Genomic DNA, 22,579 nt, shown 5'->3' on the forward strand with positions numbered 1-22,579 from the left:
GGTAGATCATACTCTATGTATGGTTTTTAACAATTCACTCATTTTTTCCCTTTAAATTCATTTCAAAAAATAATAAATTTTTTAAAAAGATGAATTTCACTAACAAGTACGGACTACACCATTATTATTAATAATTAATTAGTATTGATAAATCATTAGTTAAATTTTTTTTAATCTCCAAAATAAGATTATTAGATCATTTCTCAACATATGTGAGAAAATCATGCTTCTTTTGTTTGGCAAAATTAAAGCAATATAAAAATTCCAACTATGAAATCTACAAAATACATCTATATCATGAAATGTATATAAGCTTTTACACAAAGGTCTCAACATGCCCAAATGACAATATCTAAACAAATTATCATTACAAAAGTTGTAACAATCTTCAATATAATCATGCAAGAAATCCCAATCTTTCTCCATTCTTCTTTGCCAATCGAATTAACCCTTGTCTTTGCTTGGAATCTGCTCCTATTGACTTGCAAAACTCTGTGATAACCTACACAATAATTTCCTTAAAAATTTAGATAAAAACATTCATTTAAATGTACACATGAATAAGTCATACAAGTATATGATTTGTATAAAGCCTACCTGTGAATGAAGAGCAATAGCTTTGCCTCTAAGTTGATTGAACCTCTTCTTGCCAACTATGTTCCTAGTCACAACCACAAGAGGAGCAAAAATCCCTTTCCCTTCATTAACATTCTTCATCATGGGTTGTGCTCGGGTAGGCCGGCTTGGGACTCGAGCTTGAACCGAGACCGATTTCATTAGCATGGAGTAATTCTCACCGGACGCGAATGAAGGTCCAAAACCGGCGTTTTTGAACCCGGTCCCGGGGATTGTAGAAGTTGCCATTGCCATTTCCTTTGCCTAAGTTATGCTCTAACACACAAATAAAAAAGAGGAAGTTAATGTTGTGTTGTGGTCTAGGAAATTCTTTGTTTAGATTCTTTTGAAAAATAAAGGTGTTACTTTGGGTTTGGTTTTGTAGTGTATGAAGGGGTGATGTTTTATGTGTAAAAATGAGAGCCTTTGGTGTGATTGTATGGGAGATTGGTAACCACATATACTTTGGTGGCTTTAGAATTTTCTCTTGGTTTTTCTTTAACACGTTTTGTCTTAATATTGGTCCCCTAATTGCTTGGAAGAAATCTCAATCTAGTCTCCTAATGGCTCTTTTCTTGAATTGGACCCTACTAAAAAAATTATCACCCTTTGATCATATTTTAATCATATTTTGGACTAGATTATTCTACGTGTTTTATATACTAGTCGATTGTTAATATTAGTGTAAATAAATGTTTATATTTGTTTCATTGACACATAAATACATACAAAGTTCATTAATATTTAAAAAAAAAAAAAAAATATTTACTTATCAAAGTAAAAAGAAATTGACCACTTAGTGCCTTTGAGGCTTTGAGTAAGTAGAACTACCAATGTTTTTTTTTTTTTTTTTTTTTTTTTAAATTTTAATTTAGCTGTTGTTATGGCCTTGAATTTTGTAGAATATTCCTTGAATATGATAGTAAAATACATCAAAGACGAAAAGAAATGTTCAAGGTTGAGAGAAGTTGAAGTAGATTTTTAGTCAAAAATTATGTCCTAAGAAATTCAAGTTACACTTGGCAATTTGATGTGCTTTAATTTTCCTGCACTTGAAGTTCAACCAGGTGTATTTTGGCTGGTTTAGAAGATACAACTACTTTTAGCCGCTTATAATTCGTTTGAATATTAATTTGAACCATCCATTCATACACTAATTTCACTTGGAAATTTCCCTATTACTTCGAGATGCATAGAGGGGTAGCCTTTTTAGTCAAAACAAAAAACTCTAATACCTATGTTTGTTAGTATGTATTTACGTGCAATTATAAGGTGGTAAGATTGTCACATTTCAAGGGTTCAATCCCCACTAGAGATACTTTGAGGGTGGGGATCCCTTACCCTTCCCCCTCAAACCTAAAGTGTCTGACTCGCAAATATCGGATCAAAAAAACCTTGACGGTTGAGTTACAGTCATAGTCTTTCTCCTTACCTTAAAAAAATAACAAAAGAATTATAATTATTCAAAATTCATTAAAAGACATAAAAAAAATTTATAAATCAATAAAAGAAGGTTGTGTACAACAAATATGTTTGGATTTTTTTTTAATTTTATTTTATTTAAAAAAAAAAACCAAACTAGATCGATTTTTGGGCTAACTGGCCCAAACATATGGTACTTAATCCAACAATGACAAGGATCTATCTAACTATATCGATTTAATGTAGTTGGGTGAGAACGTACTGCATTTAGTTCTCATGCCAACAATTACATGAAAGTCATACTATAATATGGTTGGCATGCCTCCAACGTTAAATTCAATTATCAAGTTTACAATCCCCATCTATACTTAATTGCGATTTAATGATATTAATGTATATTCAACCTAGCTAGCTACTCTGCATAAACTAAATATCTTCTCCCCGACCTACAAGTCTCAAAGCAACGTAGATTTAGATTCGATCAGATAATTTTAAAATTAGGTCTTTTAAAGTCGTAAACTTTGATTATACGAAGCATTACAAAATTTCCATAGAGATTGTTGGAAGAATTACTAAAACAGAATCAAGAGGTATTTAATTGAATCCAAGAAATAATGAATATACAATAAAAAAAACTGTTACTTTACCTTTTACTATACATCATATATGATTGTATACAACATATTTCAAACCATACAAAGCCAAACTAAAAAAAGGGGAATTATTCCCCCAAAATTTTCTTATATTACCTCATTAAATTTCTATTATCTTTGGTATAGTAGGTCACATAATTTCATCATAATTATGATGATCATACATTATTAGGAAAGTACTTACTATTAGCAAACTGATTAACCAAAGCAAGGGCATTACTTGTACACTGCATAACACCCTTTAATTGCACCTCAATTGCATTTTGCACCTTACCATTTGCATTTTGGTCCTTAAACCCATCAACACAAGTATTCTCATTAGTAAGAGCAGCACTAGCCCAAGTTTGTACATTACTCATGTGCCATAAAAAGTCCCTAGACCGGCCTCGAACCGCGGTTTGGAACTCATGGACTGACTTACTAAGCTTGTCCACTGTGTCCCCTATAACCTCCAAACAGTCCTTAACTGATCCAGATTCTTTGGGCCTAAGCCCACTGGAATGGGCCAGGTGGGCTACATAGGCTTTGGCATAATGAGCCTTGGCTAGGCTCACTATTAGTGCAGTTTGGGCCAGTTGACGTGGGCTTTTTTGGATCTTGTTAGCATAGGATGACAAAGATTGTACACAAACTGTTGGGTAGGCTGTGGAGCTACACTTTGTTTTGATGAAGTTGTTGGTGGATGTGGCAGCAGCCGAGGCGGCGAAGGTGGCAATAGAAAGGATTGAGAGGATTAGGAAGGGGAGAGTAAGAGTAGACATGAAAGATATTTGTTTTTAGGTATGAAAGGGTGATTATGATGTATGAGTTTCATGTAATGCAATAATATTGAAGGTGGTTGTGTTTATATAGTGAAGAGGTTGGATTTAAGGTAATAAATTGAAAGGGTAAGGTGTTCACATGTCTTTGTTCTTTTTCCACTTTTGGGAGGACCCATTTTGAGTTGGATTTGTGTTAGATTTCACAACTAGTGCTAGTATAACTAATATTTCCTTGGTTTTTACTAGGTCATTCTTTAATGACAAGTATGGGCACACTAATAATATTTGCAAGCTGGTTTTGATCATGTATGAAACAGATGTGTACAATAATAGGTCGGATGGGCTTTTTGTGTGCGGCCGTTTAGTTAGAGGCAGGAATTATGAAGTTATACATATTTTCAAAAAAATTACCATCTTAGATTATTAGGACAGTGCGGAGCATTAAATTGCCAACTATACTTAGAAGTCAAAATTACATGTGGGAGTTCTTACGTGACTCTAAGAGACTAGATAAACAACTTCTTCCATTTTGTCGTTAGTTATGTATTTGTACAAGCAGTGCAACTTCAAAAGTTATAACTCATGAATCAAGTGCATCAGCCAATCAAGAGTGTCCATTTTTCAATTATAATGATGCTTTAAGTGCCTAAAGTCTACCTAAAAACAGTCCACAGTGTATGAACTTAATTGTATGCTTGGGGGCTTTTGAATTACAGAGTTAATCATTATTAATTATAACAATTTAGCTGTTTTTCACGCTAAGCAGCATCATGAGTGCTTCAAGAAGTACATCATTAGGGTCATAACAAATTTACACGCATTACTATAGACTATAATACTGCCCTTCCCAAATCATTATATGGTGTTCGTGATAGTAAAAGGACTAGCAAAGAACACAAGTGTTCGATCAAAATGAATCCAATATAATGACTAAGTAATTTATTTTTTTTACTAATATACAATAAATAAAGTTGATAATCTTTTACCCGAATTGATAATTTTGACCCGAATCAAGCTATCTAAACCCGACTTGAACCGAACACGAGAACTATAATACTACGTTTTGGAATTTCAAGTGCCTAGGTGGTATAATCCCATTGTCATAGTCTCATACTCTCATAGATGAGCTTGACTTTCTGGTACTCCGTACTTAGTATAGACATAGACCAACTTCTTCCTAACCTTCTTAAGTCTTAATGGTGCAGCAAAGTAATGGGTAGATAGACGTGCAATCTGATAGTTGAATATTGACAAAAGTTATTCAACATCCCATACAAGTATACAACAATCACATCTTATTAATAGACTTTCTTTCTAATTATGTACAGTTTCAGTGTTACAAGCAATGAAGTATGATACTTTGTAATAGTAGTAATAAAAGAAGAAAACAACCTGCAACAATGATCTTCCTGCAAGCAACATTCAGTGAGTACGTTTCGTGGATCGGATTTCTCTCCGGTATCAGGACGGTTATTTAGGCTGAGAAACTAGAGGGGAGGTTCAGGTATACTTGTGTCTACCATCATCATCCGAGAGTTTAAAGCAGTAAAATTTTCATGCATCTATGAGTCTAAACCTCTGTCTACCATCATTGTTCTCACTCTTTCAGAATCATCTGATCGACCCAATTTGTCATAAATTCTTATTAGCAGTTCAAAGTTATGCTCATTATCGGGTTCCAGATCAAAAAGATGCTGAGCAGCAAGCTCGCCTATTTCTGCATTGGCATGTAGGAAACAAGCATACAGCAAAGCTCCCCATACTGTTGGACCAGCCTCAAACTCCATTTTCCTTGTTATAATGTCATAAGCTACATGTATCAACCCTGCTCTTCCGTAAAGGTTTACCAAACAAGCATAATGCTCCATTATCGGGGTGATTTCATACTCGTCTGTCATCTGTGAGAAGAAAGACTCCCCCTCATTTACCAAACCTAGATGTGCACAAGCTGATAACAGAGCAACGAATGTGATTGCATCAGGTGTTGGATCAGTGTTCTCCATCTGCTCAAAATATGTTAATGCTCGAACATCATTTTTATGAGCAGATATGATCGAATTCCATGAGACAATATCCTTTTCTGGCATGTGGGAAAACAACCACCTGCATTGATCCAAAAGGCCATGATTGGAGTAAAAAACAATCAGAGAATTTGTAATAGGCAAACTCCATTCTAGACCTCGACGAAGAACCCAACCATGCATTTGGCCTCCAATTTTTAACGAGGAAATCCTAGACACAACTGTTGATATGGTAACATGATCAGGCTCATATCCAGCATTAAGCATGTCATGGAATATCTCCATTGCCTTTGTTAATAATCTATGGTTAAGATAGCCTAGGATCATCGAATTCCACGAAACCAAATCCTTGTAAACAATCTTGTCAAATACTTTCCTAGATTTCACAATGTCACCACATTTAGCATACATGTCTACAAGAGCATTCAACACAAACACATCATCGAAAAATCCATATCGAACAACCTGTCTATGTAATTCCTCCCCAACACAAATCGACCTGATTCCACCACAAGCCATCAAAGCTCGAGGAAAAGTATGACTATCAGGCTCAACACCCTCTTCTTCCATCTGAAAGTAAATTGCAAGAGCATCCTCAAACAAACCCAACTCAGCATACCCAGAAATAAGAGAATTCCAAGCAAAAGCAGAGTCATCTCTCCTAGGCATTTCATCAAACAGTTGGTGTGCTTCCTCAATACGGCCATTCGTGGCATACAACCTAAGCAATTTTGACACAACCCCAGCATTTTTGCTCAAAATCTTTTGTGGGATTAATCGGTGAATTCGAATCCCATGATCAACGGCCTTCAATCGGAAGCAAGTTTCAAGAAGTGAACAATAAGTTTGAGTATCAACAATGATGCCATTTTTTAGTCTTGCTTCTTCAAGATCACGAATAACTGCATCAAGAGCTTCAATTCTAGTTTGATTTTCTGGGATTTGTTTGATTGGAAGAAGTGGGGTTGAAGATGAAGCTAAAAATGAAAGATTGTTGCCTTTGTTAGGATTAGTTAGATGTGGGTTATTGTATCTTGGTTTATGTTTTCTGGGTTTCTTAACATTGTTGTTAGAGATAGGATTGATAGTTAAAGAATAGGAATTGGTAGGAGTTGAAGCTGCTGAAGTTGCCAGCATTTTTGCAAGATAACAAAACCTATCAAAGAAGAAAATCAAGCAAACAATACGAAGAGATAAGAAAACTCATAATACAAAGTTGTTCTCGAGGGTAATCATCAATGTCAAATCTCAGTTTCGAATTAGAATTTTGCCTTATCCAAATTGTTTTGTGCTCTAATGTAGATGAATAAGATGATGTAGGTCTCTTGTATTAATAATTAACTTAAGTTTTTAAAATAACTAGTTATTGGCCCGGGCGATGCCCCGGGTCATTATAAATTTATTACTTTAATCGAACTATATATATTTTGGCTTGTTTGTCATTGAGAGATTAAGTGGTGGTTTTTTTATTTATTTAATATGATAGCTTAAGTAGTTTGTTGCTTGTATAAGTTGGTTTGATTATAAGAATAATTTTTTTACACTAAAATAATCATATAAATTTGATGTCAAAATATATACGACTCCATAATGCACAAAAATCTTTTACTCTATGATTACAATTTTATGAGTTAATACACAAAATAAAAATGGAGTAATGTTTTATTTTCTTACAAACTTTATTATTATGTAATTATTAAGGAGTTATAGTCCAATTCAAGGGAAATTGTCATGCCATGCATATGAAGAGTTTATCAATTAAATTTAATATTAATACATGAAAGAAAGTTAATGCATAGAGTTTTTCAATAATTAATGTTATGGTATGATTTGGCGACGACACATCATATGCCAAATGGCAAAATTGTTGACACATGGCAAAACATCATGTCTTGCCATGAGTTTTAATATATATATTGATTGATACGTTACTCAAGTATATATTGCCATCATAACAAAAATTACTAACCTGGTAGTCACCGTATATATATGCTGATTGCTAGCAGTAGAATAACTTGTCAAAAAATTTAGTATGAAAAAGTTAAATGCAAAAAATAAACACAAATCCGTGCATGCACGAGCTTAAAACTAGTAAATTCTTGTACACGTTTGAGTTATTGATAATGTGTTGACAAAAAAAAAAAAAAAATCAACCAGCATAGAAATGAAAGCACTCCGGTGTCAGCAGAGATGAACAATTTGCCAGTTGAATGTCAGACAATAGTCTGCACCATCAGGGTTTGCAATATAAATTTATATTATGTTGCCTGTATAATGAAATAGAAAAGTTACAAAAGATGAAAGTGGACAAATCATAAAAATCATCCACTCCTCCCAAATTCCCAATATAATGGACAATTATCATGTCAAACTGATATAATCTATACAAAGTATTTCATTTTCAGTAATAAACTTGTAATTTTATCCACTCCCTAACTTGAGATGGAAGCAGAACTGGGGGTAGAAGATTTCATCTAATCCCAAAGTATCTATCGAGTATTGATCCCTCTTGTCTTGAGAAGGATGTGACGCTATGCTGCAAGCTAAAAACTTGTAATTTTAGCTTGAAAAATGACACTGGTTGACCTTCACAGAATTACAGGAGTCAAGAAGCATCCATCTGGGAAAAACAACAGGATCTTCTTCACTACTCTTCATCGAACCATCATCTAATTATTGGCTGCCAATTAAAGACAAGGAATATTAAAATTATAGAATAACACAGAAAGAAAGCTCACAGAAGCCATAATATACATGATAACATAGGAAAATGGCAAGAAATAGTAAGAGTTAGCAAGGGAGGATCAAATTTAATGGCTACGTTAGCATAATGGAAAGGACAAACAAACCCTGTAATGTTCTCCTAGTTTCTAAATTGTCAAGGTTCATGCAGAAATCCTATTGATTGATTTTAAAGGTGTTAAGTTTCTTCTTAAGAATGTTGTGTGTGTCAAGAGGAAAAGAGCATCAAGCCATCCCTCTTATCTAGAACATGCCTCATGTGGACACCCATCCCCAAGGAAATACCTCATATGCAGAAAAAACCTCACGAACTTGCTGAAATATTTCATCTTCAGTTCCAACTCCATTAATCTGCATAGACCAAATATTTTTTGGGGGGTTACTAAGATCATCAACCAAAAACCTACTTAAAAGTACCACGTAGTACCATAGCAAGGAATAATAGATACTTCGTATGTGCTATCAATGTCATAGCCCCATGGTGCTCTATACAAAACACAATCTCTGCAACAAACAACACCAGAAAAATACTGGCTCACTACTATTTACTACTACAACTTGGACTTATTCCAAAAGGCAAATGATATGTCAATAATTACCGTGTGAAGTATCCCTTTCTTGGAATAGTATTTGACAACAGGAAGACTTAATTCCTTGAACACTTTTAGACGGGTTTTAACTGTTTCATCATTATCATCAACCCTTCCCTACAACAAAGAAGAGACATTACTCATTACATACACGAGCTTCCATAAAGAGAGAAAAAATAGCAAACTAGATTTTTAACCTTAAAATTCAAAGCACCTGTTTACGGTTTAAGATTCTATTCACCATCACTTCTTCAGGGCAATCGAAAAAAAGCACAATGTTTGGATCAGCTCCAATCTGCATCAGAAACAGGACATGTAAAAAAAAAATTTAAAAAAAAAAAAAAAAAAAAAGGACTCACAGAAACAAAAAAACAAACAAAAATATATTAGTACATTAGGGAGAGTAGAGAAGATAGGAAAACAGGTCAGAAATTGCACAAAAGCCAGCCGTTACAGAAAACTCACAATCCGCTCATATGCCAACCGATTCTCTTCAGTTCGTGGGAATCCATCAATCAGGAACTTGTGATTTTGATTGTCTGGAAAACTGATAGCCTTCTGGATTAACTTGACCGTAACCTCTGAAGGAACAATTTTTCCCTCTTTGATGATTTCAAGAATCATCGACCTGAAACAAAAGTTTTGCAAGTTACTATTCAATCTCACAAGGTAAATATCAAGAGCATACTACCAGTTAATGAGAGAAATGTAGTAGTACCCATGTTCACTTTTAGAGGATATTTCATGTCTTAACAGGTCTCCTGCACTCAAATGTGTAAATCCATATGTTTCCACAATCTTTTCACACTGTGTACCTTTCCCACTTCCAGGACCACCTATGAGCATAACAATTAGTCAATTAATAATGCACATTAAAAATATTAACATTTCTAATTGTCAGTTGTACTCCCTCTAGCATCAAGAACATATGGCCATAAATAAACCATGAGTACTACCCAGGACAAAAGCTACGAATTGTGGCTTCTCTTTAGACAAAATTCCACCTTGCACCTGCAGCAGATAAGAAAAATCAAGCAAAAACACTTGAAATTATGTCTTTACCATATAGATACAGTTTTAAGGCCACAAACAGTTCAATGTATCGGAACAAATGAATAACATAGCCCATCACAACTCCCAGGGGATGCAAATTATCCAAGTACATTAAGTAGGATAATGTTTATTGACACCACTAGAAGATAGAAACCATCACAGACTCTGTAGATGGTAATAAATGGTGGTGCTGCTAATTCATTTTAAGTAAATGTGGGAAGAAAATCTCATGCCAATGTCCATGGTAATGTGTGTCCATCCCCAAATGTCTCAAATGTTCATTAATTTTCATTACTGTATAATATATACCACTTTGGAGAGGTATTAAGTGGTTATGGAAAATTATGAAGAAAAACACATGTTTAGGGATGGAGTCTTTCAGCAGTATTCCCAAAATATATGGCCACTTACCTAATGGGTCGTCAACATAAAAAGATAGCCCATCATCTATAATTTTTTACGAGAATATTTAGGGGTTCTGTCCATGAGACAAAAAGTAAGTGCTAAACACTGATATTGGTTTAGACTAAAAACACAATCAGCTTGATACTTAATAACTATAGGCAGGCCACCCTGCTCAAGCAAGATTCAATATAAAAAAAATCTTTATACTTGTATCCATCAATCACTAAAGGTAATGCAGTTTAAATCATTGCAAAGTTTACCGCTAAAATTCAGTAATCACAAATTACCGGAAATGCAGTATCCGTACTAAATGTTTCCAGCATCCTTAAGGAGTGAGAAGCCTGAGTTTTATGAAACAGCAAGTCAGGTAGATTAATGAAAGATGCTAACAAGAATTTAGAAACTTCATTAAGTGATAGTCAGAAATAGCACATGAAGGAGCTCTGAGTGGGAACTACCGACCACAATATATCACACCACAACCATATTGAAATATTTGTCAGAATTGCGTATAAAGACAACAGCATAGTTACTACATACTTCATGACTCACTGATATTAAATGGATAAGTATTTGTCTCTATTTGCTCTAAAAACCTGTTCCTACTGAGACTATATTCAGCTATATCACACCCCGCCCACCCCCCAACCCCCGGGGGGCAGCCCTTTTATTCAACTTGAAGAGTGCCACCTTTTATAATACTTTACCAAGCAAAAGAGGCCACTGACACTTTTGCAGCAGCATAAGTTAAAGCCCAGTGCAGCAGTACAAGTGCCGGGTGAGGGGCAGAGGGGAAGTTTACTCTAGGACCATTTACTTTGAATTGTAAAACCCCGTTTGAAAAAAGAAACAAACAATGTCACCATATTTGAAGAATAAAATGATTGGTAAAGATATATTGATGAATCAATAAGCTCAGCCTAACCAAATGAAAGGTTCGTGACAATATGCAACTAATCATATATAAACATTAACACTATGTTTGAATAGAGAGAAATGGAAGGAAAAGAAGAGAAGAGAAAAGGAGGGATGCATCATCTATTGTTTGGATATCTAATGCAAGGAGGAAAAGGGAGAGAAATAGAAGGATCCATTTTCCTTCTCCTTTTAATAAACTTAAATCCCTCCATTGTTGGAGAGATTTGGAAGGAAATGGAATGTCACCTTCTCCCTCCCCTAGTCCCCTCCCCTCCCTTTCCCTTCCCTCTTTTTCCTTCTCCTCCCTTTCCATTCACCATTGTTATCCAAACATAGTGTAATTGGCCGAGATTAACTCTTGGACACAACTAAAAAACCATCCCTTTTTCTTATATAAAGCACACAAAAAAAATGCACTGAAGCACCAGTAAAGGATTATTTCTTAGAGAACAGACCTGAAGGCTATTAGTTTCCTTATGAAGCTCACAACTTCATGCAATTACAACAATAAACCTTCTATCAATCTATCATGACTAAGTTAGGTGCACGTTAGAGCATGTACTCGCAACTTTAGTGACAACCGCTGACAATCTAAAGGTAGACCCTTCTTTCTGCCTTTGATCATTACCACGACATTCGAGAGCATGTACACAGTACAATATGCTCTCAATTCCATTGAAGCATAACATTAATAAATAAACTTTTTCTCTCAATGTCAAAATTGATTATATCAGATGATACTGCATTTTCAGATGATATTCATAGTAATCTTTCCAAATTTAACTATATCCAGATCTAACAAATACATTACCCCTTTTAAAAACCACTCAAAATTAAAATATGGGAATCAACAGTAAAGCTCAAAGCAAGGGTCTCAAATTAGCTAGTACCCAGATCAAAAAGGAACAATCCACAATTACAAATATTGCCATTGACATAATTTCCAATCAAACAGTCAATCTGCAACGAATCATTAGCTCATCAATCTTAAAAAGTCTACTTTTTCAACATTTCTACTTCTTTTTCCAAATGGGGTTACTTTTTCCACATTTATTAAAGTGTTTCCAGCTAAGATTAACAAAACCCAGAACATTCAACCCAAATAAAATCATATATTATGCATTAAAAAACCAAATTTCTTTCAAAAATCAATGAAACTAGAGAACACCCAGAAATTAAACATAGCTAATAACAGAAAAGCCAAAAAATGTACCTGATTAACATAGGAAATAAGAGATGGATTGGGAGTTCGAAGAAGAGGAGAAAGATGGGAAGAGATGCGCCTCAACATTATTCTAATTGTATGTGTGTTTGGATGCAAATTTGCGGGACGGTTTCATAATTTGTTTCCGCCTTGAGTTTCACTGAGACATTTCGTCGAACAGTAAGGATGCATACGTAAACGTATTTTCTGGAAATTTTGTTAAAGAGATACAAATCCAACAAATAGGCCTATTAGCTCAGCTGGTTAGAGCGTCGTGCTAATAACGCGAAGGTCGCAGGTTCGAGACCTGCATAGGCCAATTTTTTAAAATTTAAATTTACAACGCATTTACACCGTTACACGAGTTCGAGCTAGTATATGGCTTTGATTTACCATGCATTTACACCGGTTCGAGCTAGTATATGTATATCATAAATCATAAAAGGGAAAGACGAAGTAATATTTTCTACGGAGTATTTTATTATGTGCAGTTGCATTGAGTATTTGGTATACATAACCAAAACATGTCAATTTTCAAAAAATCTCACAGGTTGCTAGCAGAGCTTGGTGAATCGTAAATGTAGTAGATAAATGTGAAAAATACAAAACACCAATGTTATGTACATGTATTTTGATAATACTTCGTATTAATCTGTTATGTACATGTATTTTGATAAAACTTCGTATTAATCAGAAATTTCTTATCGCTTAATTTTCCGGGGCGATAAAATGCAAGGCTAACCCTACTTATAGTTACACTGCATTGAAACTATGTACAAGCTGAAGATAGCGTTCATATTAGTTGTTAGGTTAAAGTTGAAGTTAACAATGTGCAAAAATGCAAAATTTTCATATACTCGAACAGGATTCTATTTACAGGGGGGAACCATACTTGGCCGATAAGAAAGTATCCACATTTTGTAGCACTAAGAAGTTCCCATTTCCTATTATGCTATAACTGGTTAATGTTACAAGGAAACTACAACAATAGAACCTCCAGAATGGACCAAATATCTCAGTCTAGGGAGGCTATTAGGGACAAAGAGCTCCTGCAGACCTGGACAAGGCAGATTTGACACTTTCTGCATCTTCGATTGCCGGAGACTCTTCTCCTGAACCGTGAGGTCGAACAGAGCTAATTTTTTCCCCTCAAGTATTAGCAAAGAGTTAGGAGTGTTAACATGAAGTCCGTGACAAAAATGTTTCAGCTGTTAGTCCAATAAGTAGCTAGTGTAATGTTTCTCAAGTTTGTCATCGCATGGAAGGCTCAGATTGATCTTGTTCTTCCCTAATGCTCTTCACTACCAGATCATAGTTAATAGATGCCAGATTCGAGATGTTCTATAAATCAACAAATAAGCACGAGTTAACTAAAAACAATTACAATCACAATGGGATGCTGTTTCCATTAAGAGTTATATTTCAAAAAGTAGTTCTTTGATGGGACAGAAGCATCTAAGAATATCTGACCTTGAAAGAAAAGTTGCTGAAGGAGTACTTCACTGTTAGGTCCCTATTTCCGAAATCTGCCAAATTACCACATTCATCTCTCTGGTTCAAACATATCAGAAGACAAGATAATTAGTAAAAGACACAAGTGCAATCTGGTTATTACAATTATTACGTTGACATGAAAAGAGTTAAACTTACATCTTCATCAGCTGCATTGCTAAAAGTTCCACTGCTAAAAGTATCACTGCAACTCTCAGACATGTAATCAAAGTCACTAGCTCCAAATACTTGGTCTTCCTCCGGATTCCATACATAGCGGCTCATAAAGTATCCAGTATCAAAAGCACCTTCAGTTGAAGGTACAAACATAGCCTACAAAGAGACACATCAGTAGACAAACAATGGATACCTACCTGGTAGTATTTTAAAAAAGGAGATTCAAACGATACCTTTTGTCTCGCAAGGGTATCCCAGTTAACATCCTTGAAGAAAGGATGTAACTTCACCTGTATGATCAATTCCAACTATCTTAAATTTCCACATTCAAAAAATCTGCCCACATAATCTAAGTAGCTAAGTTTAACTCTGTTACCTCTCTGGCCCCTGTAGCTCCTAGTCGTTGAACAGGATTTTCTATCAATAATCTGTCATAGGAAAAGATTCAATTAAAGCAAAATTATTAATTACTTAATCATCTTCAGTTATAACATTTTGTGGAAAGTTGTCAAGGTAAAATGCACAAATACCATTTAGTATTCAGCTACATACACATTACAACATTCAGCGAGTTGTAGGCTGTAGCATGCCTTGTGAAATAAAACTTTGTATACTCTAGGTTGTAACAAGTCTTCAGGAATAAAGAAATTTATATACTAAGAAGGTATAATACTCTAGGTTGGATTGTGTGAGAAAAATTTTGATTCAAATGGACTTGAGATATAGTCAAGTTTATGGGTGGGTGGGTGTGTGTGTGTTGGGGGGGGGGGTGCGGGGGAATATTTCTTTATAAGAACAAGACCAATCAGACTGTACCATCAATTGTTGAGCAGCTCAAAATTTCAATGTGAAAGGTCAAAATTATCATGGTTCAGTGTGTCTAAGGCAGAAAACTTACTTGTTAATCAAGTCATATGCTTCATAACTCATTTCCTCATGTATCTTGGGCCATGGGATATCATGGTTCATAATGTTGTCAAAAATTTTCTGAAATGAGAAAGGAGACATCAATTACAACATGCAAAGAAACCTAAATCACGATGATGACAGAAATTTCATTAAAGGGACTGAGCCAAGATATTATCTCAATGATGCCAAAGAGAACAATGCAAGCATCCTAACAAATTAGTGAAGGCTATAGCTATTGTAATTTGCTAGGCCACCTATTTGCTAATTTGACAGATTAAAAGATAAATTTCAATTCTACATAATATGTTGATGACTTTAGCAGATGATTTATTGAAAAATTACTGCCCAACTCATGGGAAAACAACTGTCGTAAAGATTGAAACATTTATCTTTAGTACTGCCAACCAGATCAATTGAGAAATCATTTCCATCTCCTATATAAACCGACTAGTCACCTGAGGGCTTTCTGCATTGAATGGTGGAATTCCTACAAGCAGCTCAAAGAGAATAACACCTACAGACCACCAATCAGCAGTTGCACCTGGATAAATTTGTAAAGTCTGATTTAAGGGACATGATATAAGCAGAATAAAGAGGAAGAAATAAACTACTATAGCATAAATAAAGGCAAAACAAGACATTTCAGACCATGTCCCATGCCAAGAAGTATCTCTGGTGCTAGATAATCAGGAGTTCCAACAACGGAGTGTTTTTGACGTTGCTCTCTTGGTGATTGATCAAATGCAGAACCAGGTTTCTCATCACCCAGAAAACCAGAGTTGCCAACTGATGGACCTGACAAGTCATCAGTACTGTTGATAAGGCCAACTTTAGAAAGCCCAAAATCTGTCAACTGCAGCAGTAGGCATAAGAGATTTGTGAGAATGGCAAAGGAGATCAATTAACATTATCAAGCACAATAACATACATCAACAACCGTATTACGTGTAAAGGTACAGACATAAAGCATGACAAGAAGTATTATAGTTTTAGTATACTGATATAATGAGGAGAAAATGAGTTCTAAAAATTGTTTCCTATTGTCCTTATTCATTTGTTTCTGTGTGCCCCTGTGCTTCGTGATATAGAATATTACAGTATAAAATATATGAGGGGAAGATAAATACTATCTTTCTTGTGATTTTCCATATAACCTAAGCAATTCAGTATCACTATAGGTAAACATATCTCCAGTTAACCAATAAACAATGAGAGCTAAATCATCAGGTAAAAGTTATATCGAAAAGAGACAATTACCTTTATGTGACCATCAGGGCCAATCAACAAGTTATCAGGCTTCAGATCTCTATGGATAACATTTAGTTTATGCAAGTACTCCAATGCAAGAACCTGAAATGAAGGGGGTCAATAGGAAACAAGGAAAAGCTACAAGATATACAATGCTAGTGTAAAAACATGAAATACAAAGTATTACATAAGACTACCCTAAGCAGAGTTGTAGCAGAAAAGGAGGTAAAGCAAACTTACAACTTCAGCAATATAAACACGGACCATATCTTCATCTAAGCATCCAAGATTTCTTAGCAAAGAATAAAGGTCACCTCCATTTAAATATTCCATTACCAGGTAAAGATTTTCTTTGCAAGTGAAAGAGTAATAGAATCTGACCTGCTCATCATCAGATAATGAAAGTGAATTAGAAAACTTGTTTACATCTGTATTTTATAAATAAATAAATAAAAAATTATAAAAAAAGAGCAGAGTTGCAAAATCCCTTCCTACCACAAAAGGATTTCGTGTCGTTATTAGAATATTCCGCTCAGCCAATATACTTTCTACTGCATTCTTACGGATCATATCAGCTTTCTTCAAAACCTGAAAGAATGATTATGACATCTAAGTAACTGATCCATTCTTTAAAAGAAGGTTGGGGTGAACCGGAGAACAACAACAACAAAAAACTGTTAAGTTAATCTACACACAGGAATTTATGAGTGAACAAATTTTTTGTCACTAGAAAGTTAGCAATACATGAAAAGAAAATGGTGGTGATGTTAAATTTCAGATATGTGAGCAACCCGATTAATCAGACAATCACTTGCTTCTGTATTCTCTCCTATTACTTCCATAAAGAATGATTATTTTACAATCAAATGCCCAACCTCACCTCGAAGAAATAGATTCTTGCCTATCAGCTATCTTCACTATCGGCAGTAGACTATAGTAGCCATCAAAAGATAAGGCGCCTAAATTCCGTACAATTTGTGAAGTTTAGGTACACAGGCTATTAGGATCTATGATAAGGCTTTAATTCTCCAATGAAGATCCTAATGCATTGTTTTCACATACACTCCCCTTAGTATCTTAAACGACGTTGATTCAAGAGGTAACAACAGGTTCCTCACAGCCTCGCAGAGTTGCAGGTAGCTCATATGAGTGAATGTATCATATGCTATCATCTGCATGTTACTCCTTCAATTTTCCAGCATATTAAATAGGAATATATCCCAGAAATGGAAGCAAAAATATACTCAAATGACACTTGTAGGAACTTAAAATCATTTTACCTCAATTGTTGTAACATTATTTTCCTTAAAAACTGTTGTCAGATTTACTAATAAGTAATAAATGAAGAAATATATGGACAAAATTGATATCAACATATGGAAGCAAGAAAAGCAACATGCAATTCAAAAAGGTGACAATGTAGTAGTATATATCTTTTTCTAATCACAAAACAAGTATTGGTGGCCAGATGTGATCAAAAAGACATATAAAATGCAGCCAAAACTATAAAGCAGCTTTCACTATCCTGATTCCTAACACATCTGAATATTTCAAACAGCATTTACAACAGTTTTTGGTCAGAATATTTTAAATATCTTCATGTGTTTTTTCCCATTAGGAAGGACACAAGAACATTTTTTGTTCAATCCTTAGTCCTGACGAAAAAGTATTTTCATAGGTGTAAGCTAGATTGGTAAAAATAAAAAAATAAAAAAACTTCAAAAGATGACTCTTAAGAAACTGAGTCACTCCCTCCTTGCCACTCCCCACCCCACTTACCTAAATAAGTACACCATGTCAGAACCTAAGCAGTTTGAGACACAGACTTAAGACAAATTTTCCACATAATAATAAATAAAATTATATAGTGGAATGGCATTTTAGGAAGAGTAACCTAATTTTTCTCGAATCTGAATAAAGAAGTAGTTCTCACTTTTATAGCAAATAAGTCACCAGTTGCTCTTTTCCTGGCAAGGAAAACCCGTCCGTATGCTCCTCTGCTAATTGGTTTAATTATTTCAAAATCTTCTATTGATGTCCTGTCCTTGGTACTTGTATTAATTGGACTTGTTCGTAAACTTCGTGTGGTTTCATCTTCCACTGAACTATCTTCATCGGCCAATGTTTGAGATGAGTGGACTTTTTCATCTTCTATTTGGGCATATAGTTGGACATATTTCTCCCTAATAATACATACAACAAGAAAAACAAAAGAATAAGGTAAAGTATTAAACAATAAGATTAAAGCTACTTGCATAATTAAAATGTGGATGCATTCTATGTCTCGCAAAAGAATAAGTTTATTAAGTTGTTGAGCTCACTGCAGAAGTTTCTCTATGCGCCTTCCAAACGTCTCAACAACAAGAGCATCAACTTTTCTATCCTGGATGGAATACTTAAGATCTTCAAGACGGTCAATCATATACTCCAATGTGCTGTAATCATGTTTGTTTACCCTGGCAATAGCACGAGCAATATCCAGTAGCTTCTTAATCTGCATATTTGTGGTCTTGTCAGTAATTTGAATCAAGAACAAAACGAAAGATGTTTCTCAAATGGAAAGGCACCTGGGGTTGTGATCATTAAAAAATTATTTATATTTATCGTTTCATTATTTTAAGAAAAACAGTGAGCCAATAGACTGATCTGGACTCAGAAAAGTAGCATTTAATATTATAGAATAATAGACTAATGCAAGCGGATAGAGGTCAAAAACAAATTAATGCACGATAAGATTAGAATCAAACATAGGAAGAGTCTTCTAACACTCCATCTACTCAAGCAATGTAGTGACCAAGAAATGACCACACTATTCTCACTTCTGTTGTTCAGCACCAATGAACTCACTCACCTCAGAACTACTCCTTTTTCAGGTAGACCTGACACATCTAAGGTTATAATCAGACTAATAATCAAGCTACTACAATAATTCTAGGGAAAAGGAAGAAAACAAATCCATGGCAGGATTCGGTTGAAAAAAACCTTGAAAGAAGAGAATAATTTCTGAACAGATTTTGCACCTGCTGATTGTTTTCATGCTCAGATATTGATTTCCTTTTGTGCAGTAGCAATTCTATCTGGTTTGTACGTGGTGTTAATGGTGATCTTGGTGTCGAGCTTCCTGCTGATGAAGTCTTCTTATTGACATCAGGAGAGCAATTAGTCTCACATGAAATGCCTGGAGAGAAGTTCAGATCATACATGGCAAAACAATTATCAGCTTCAGGAATACAATCAAGCATATCATCAGATATTTTGTAGGACAAGTCATCTTTCCTAGGTGATAACCCATCCAGCTCTTCTGTCATACTGGAGGTGGATACTCTAGTCATATCAGGGCTAGTGCTTTTTGGCGTCCAGGATTCCAATATTTTCTCAAGAGTTTCTGCAACTCTCTCCAACCGATCATTTACAGTTAATCCTTTCAGATCACATCTATCAGCAATTGTACAGATTCTAGAGTGCTCCTCCACAAACACAATTGGTATTTCAACCTCACAAATGCGGCAGACTATGAAATTTTCATATGTAATTTGTTGTTGGTCTCCCCAAACAACTTTCCCCCCCATAGATATATCTGCGTTTCCTGGACAAGATCCAGGAGTTCCTATTGTTTCATCTTTATTCTGAAAGGCACCTGACTGGTCCTTAGATGGTGTGTTTACAGCATCAGGATCTCTCCTGTTTTTTCCAGCAGCAGATGGAAACTTCTTCCAAGAAGACATTCTATAGCTACTTGTCGTTGAATCTTGACTTCTGGCCGTGCCAACCTCAACCCCATCAGCACCACTAATGTATAGATGATCATGTTTCAATGTCAGACAGGGTTGCTGTCTATCTGATTTCTTCCGCAGCTTATCATTTCTATCCTTCTCGGCAAGTGTATTGTCAGAGTCAATACTTTCTAACCCAGGGATTTTCTCTGGATAGACTCCAAGATCACTCAGCTTGTGAAGATTCAAAATGTGCTCTTCTACATAGCCACTCTCCTTCTGAAATTGAACAAGTCGAGTGCAACGAGTCAAGATAAAGAGAAGGCGAGAATGAGCACGCTTAAGCGTACCCATTGGTAGTTCTTGTCTGCGATCATCCAGATCCTGAACAATGATCTCACACTTAAACCAAAATTCCTCTGAAGACATAGTTGCACACTGACGAGATATAAGTAATAGATCCTCCAAGCCCTCCCTCGAATTTGATTCACACTCTGTGGTTTTCTCAAGTATACAAACTAAATCTGCAGCAAAGATCCCCAAGTCAATGTTAACTTCCTCCTTCAGATTATCAAACTTTTCCCTGATCATTACCATAACTTCTTCCATATGACCAAATGCTCGGGACTTCAAAAAGGGATAAGGACGAACTCCCTTAGAGTTAAGCTCATGAGAAAAGCTTTTTACATCTGGTGTTTTCTTCTTACGACCACTTGTAACACGCAAAACAGCCTGGAAACGGGGAGACTGCATCTCCTTTATCAGTGATGCATTTCCCTGAAAAAATAAAAGCATATATGGCAAGAAATTAGACCAACTACATTAAAAAGAGATGTAGAAGTAGTAGGAGTCAAGTATTTTTTTATTTTTTTTTAAGCTGACAAAACTATTTGCAAGAATGCATCCATTACCTCAAGACCAGCATTTGTGGGTGATGAAAACTTAAGTGACTTCGACTGACTCCAAGTAACCTTTTTGCCTAAGAACAAACACATTCACCAAGTTAGCAATAGATACCAATACAAATGCTAAGTCTTCAATCTTCGTATTATGTTTGCCTCTAGCTTTTCGTAGATTTTAGCTTTTTCAAAGGAGGGGCTAATATTGCTGAGAAAAAAGAATCACAATAATCTTGTTCCACACATGGGAAATATGGTATATATTCCGAACTTTCACATTAAGATAAGCACATAATCTTGTAAAACACCATGATTGGACTCCTTATTCTAAATCAAAGTACCTAAGTACCGCCTTCCTTATGTACTTAAAAATACGAAACTAGGCATTGCTTTTGGAAGTTATCACTAAATTACACCTAGGTAGTACAAAACCCAACATAAACTTAGGTCCTTACAAAATATAACTTCCTTAATACTTTACCAGCTAATTTAAGTGGCATTGACAAACATTCAACCCATTTTCACACCATAAAAATGCCAATTACCAGGTTTTTTCGCCCGAGTACTCAACAATCTATGTCATACAAACTAACTAAAGAGATCTCAAACAATAACATCCCATGAAAATAATCTAATTCCAATGCATTCCAATTCGAGCATCTAAATTCGAACACAAACAATTAAAATCAACACATAACAAGAGCAGATTGTTCGAAAAATTGAACAAACCTAGAAATTCAGCGGAAGAAAGGAAATTAATATCAGGAACAACAAACTTCTTCCTGGTAGCAGCATTATTCTCTCTTCTCTCCCCACTCGCACCCTTACTACCTTCATCCTTGACAACATCTTCGGAACCCGACTTGCTACTATTATTAGCAAGAGGAGAACCCGCTAACGACGGGATTATGATAGGAGGAATAGATCGAGTACGAATACAATTCAATCCAAGCATAGCCGGCGCAATCGGAGACGCCTCATCATCTCCATCTTCGCCATTTTTATAATTATTGTTATTATTATGAAATTCGAATTCATCACCGTCATTACAAACCCTAACTGGGTTATCCGGAACCTGAATTTGGGGGAATTTCTTGAGTTTTGATTTCGTCGTTTTGGACTTCGGGGTCGTAGACGGCGTGGAAGCGGTGGTTGAGGGCGGAGAACCGGTCATGATTAACGGTGGCGGGAAATTAGGAAGGATAAGGGTAGAGAGAAAGAGGGAAAAAAGGGGTGTTTTGTGATATGATCGACATTGTTGGAATGGGTTGAGTGGACTGAGACAGAGGAGAGAGAAAGTAAGAGAGAGAAAGAGAGAGACCGTTAGAAGGAGAGAGATGAGATGAGAGAGATTTTCGCGGGAAATGGAAGGGTTGAGGGACACACGTAATGCGTTTTATAACCAACGTGCCTGCCACGAGTATTTGTGCTTTCCCACTAATTTTTAATTTTATGTCATCTTTACATAATACTTATTAATAGTCGTAATTAAGTAGTGTATAACTCGATAGATTGTTATGTAGTCCCGGGTGCACCGTACACCCAATTAATTTAAGGTTAGTTTTGTTATTCATTTGATGATTAAAAGAAAAGCAATTATCAAAATGAGAACAAAATACGTATGGGTGTACGATACACCTGGGTGTACGTTACACATGGGTGTATATAACAAATTCTAGTATGACTTGGGCGTTGATTTGGATTGCTCTATTTTTAGTTATGCACGCAATTGTTAATTTTTTAAAAGACATTTAATAC

The 22,579-nt window shown here is 35.3% G+C and overlaps 3 protein-coding genes, 1 non-coding gene and 2 pseudogenes across 4 annotated transcripts; 1 reads left to right on the forward strand and 5 right to left on the reverse strand.

Annotated features, from left to right (window-relative positions):
• Positions 1-271: 271 nt before the first annotated feature.
• Positions 272-1,030, reverse strand: LOC145564559 (protein PROTON GRADIENT REGULATION 5, chloroplastic-like). The gene is made up of 2 exons (XM_081624838.1): positions 598-1,030; positions 272-502 (listed from the first exon to the last, which is right to left on the reverse strand). Exons 1-2 carry the CDS (start codon positions 868-870, stop codon positions 398-400), a joined length of 378 nt encoding a protein of 125 aa, XP_081480964.1. The 5' UTR covers positions 871-1,030; the 3' UTR covers positions 272-397.
• A 1,633-nt stretch (positions 1,031-2,663) lies between these two features.
• On the reverse strand, positions 2,664-3,516 carry LOC145564560 (21 kDa protein pseudogene; annotated as a pseudogene).
• A 1,211-nt stretch (positions 3,517-4,727) lies between these two features.
• On the reverse strand, positions 4,728-6,675 carry LOC145564561 (pentatricopeptide repeat-containing protein At4g25270, chloroplastic pseudogene; annotated as a pseudogene).
• Positions 6,676-7,680: 1,005 nt separating this feature from the next.
• Positions 7,681-12,593, reverse strand: LOC145564562 (putative UMP-CMP kinase 2). Its single transcript, XM_081624839.1, has 9 exons — positions 12,394-12,593; positions 10,550-10,603; positions 9,761-9,815; positions 9,523-9,640; positions 9,270-9,432; positions 9,019-9,099; positions 8,814-8,921; positions 8,500-8,565; positions 7,681-8,152 (listed from the first exon to the last, which is right to left on the reverse strand). Exons 1-9 carry the CDS (start codon positions 12,469-12,471, stop codon positions 8,138-8,140), a joined length of 738 nt encoding a protein of 245 aa, XP_081480965.1. The 5' UTR covers positions 12,472-12,593; the 3' UTR covers positions 7,681-8,137.
• Positions 12,594-12,629: 36 nt separating this feature from the next.
• Positions 12,630-12,703, forward strand: TRNAI-AAU (transfer RNA isoleucine (anticodon AAU)). Its single transcript has one exon. It is a non-coding gene; the product is annotated as a tRNA-Ile (tRNA).
• Positions 12,704-13,255: 552 nt separating this feature from the next.
• On the reverse strand, positions 13,256-22,163 carry LOC145564563 (putative serine/threonine protein kinase IRE). The gene is made up of 16 exons (XM_081624840.1): positions 21,551-22,163; positions 20,834-20,901; positions 19,230-20,699; positions 18,531-18,703; positions 18,143-18,392; positions 16,705-16,797; positions 16,450-16,590; positions 16,219-16,311; positions 15,610-15,814; positions 15,417-15,502; positions 14,951-15,039; positions 14,429-14,480; positions 14,286-14,342; positions 14,035-14,208; positions 13,855-13,935; positions 13,256-13,725 (listed from the first exon to the last, which is right to left on the reverse strand). The coding sequence occupies exons 1-16, from the start codon at positions 21,993-21,995 to the stop codon at positions 13,636-13,638; spliced, it is 3,567 nt and encodes a 1,188-aa protein (XP_081480966.1). The 5' UTR covers positions 21,996-22,163; the 3' UTR covers positions 13,256-13,635.
• Between the last annotated feature and the right edge of the window lie 416 nt (positions 22,164-22,579).

Source organism: Chenopodium album, chromosome 10 (assembly GCF_948465745.1).
Source record: "Chenopodium album chromosome 10, dcCheAlbu1.1, whole genome shotgun sequence".
NCBI classification, from domain to species: domain Eukaryota; kingdom Viridiplantae; phylum Streptophyta; class Magnoliopsida; order Caryophyllales; family Amaranthaceae; genus Chenopodium; species Chenopodium album.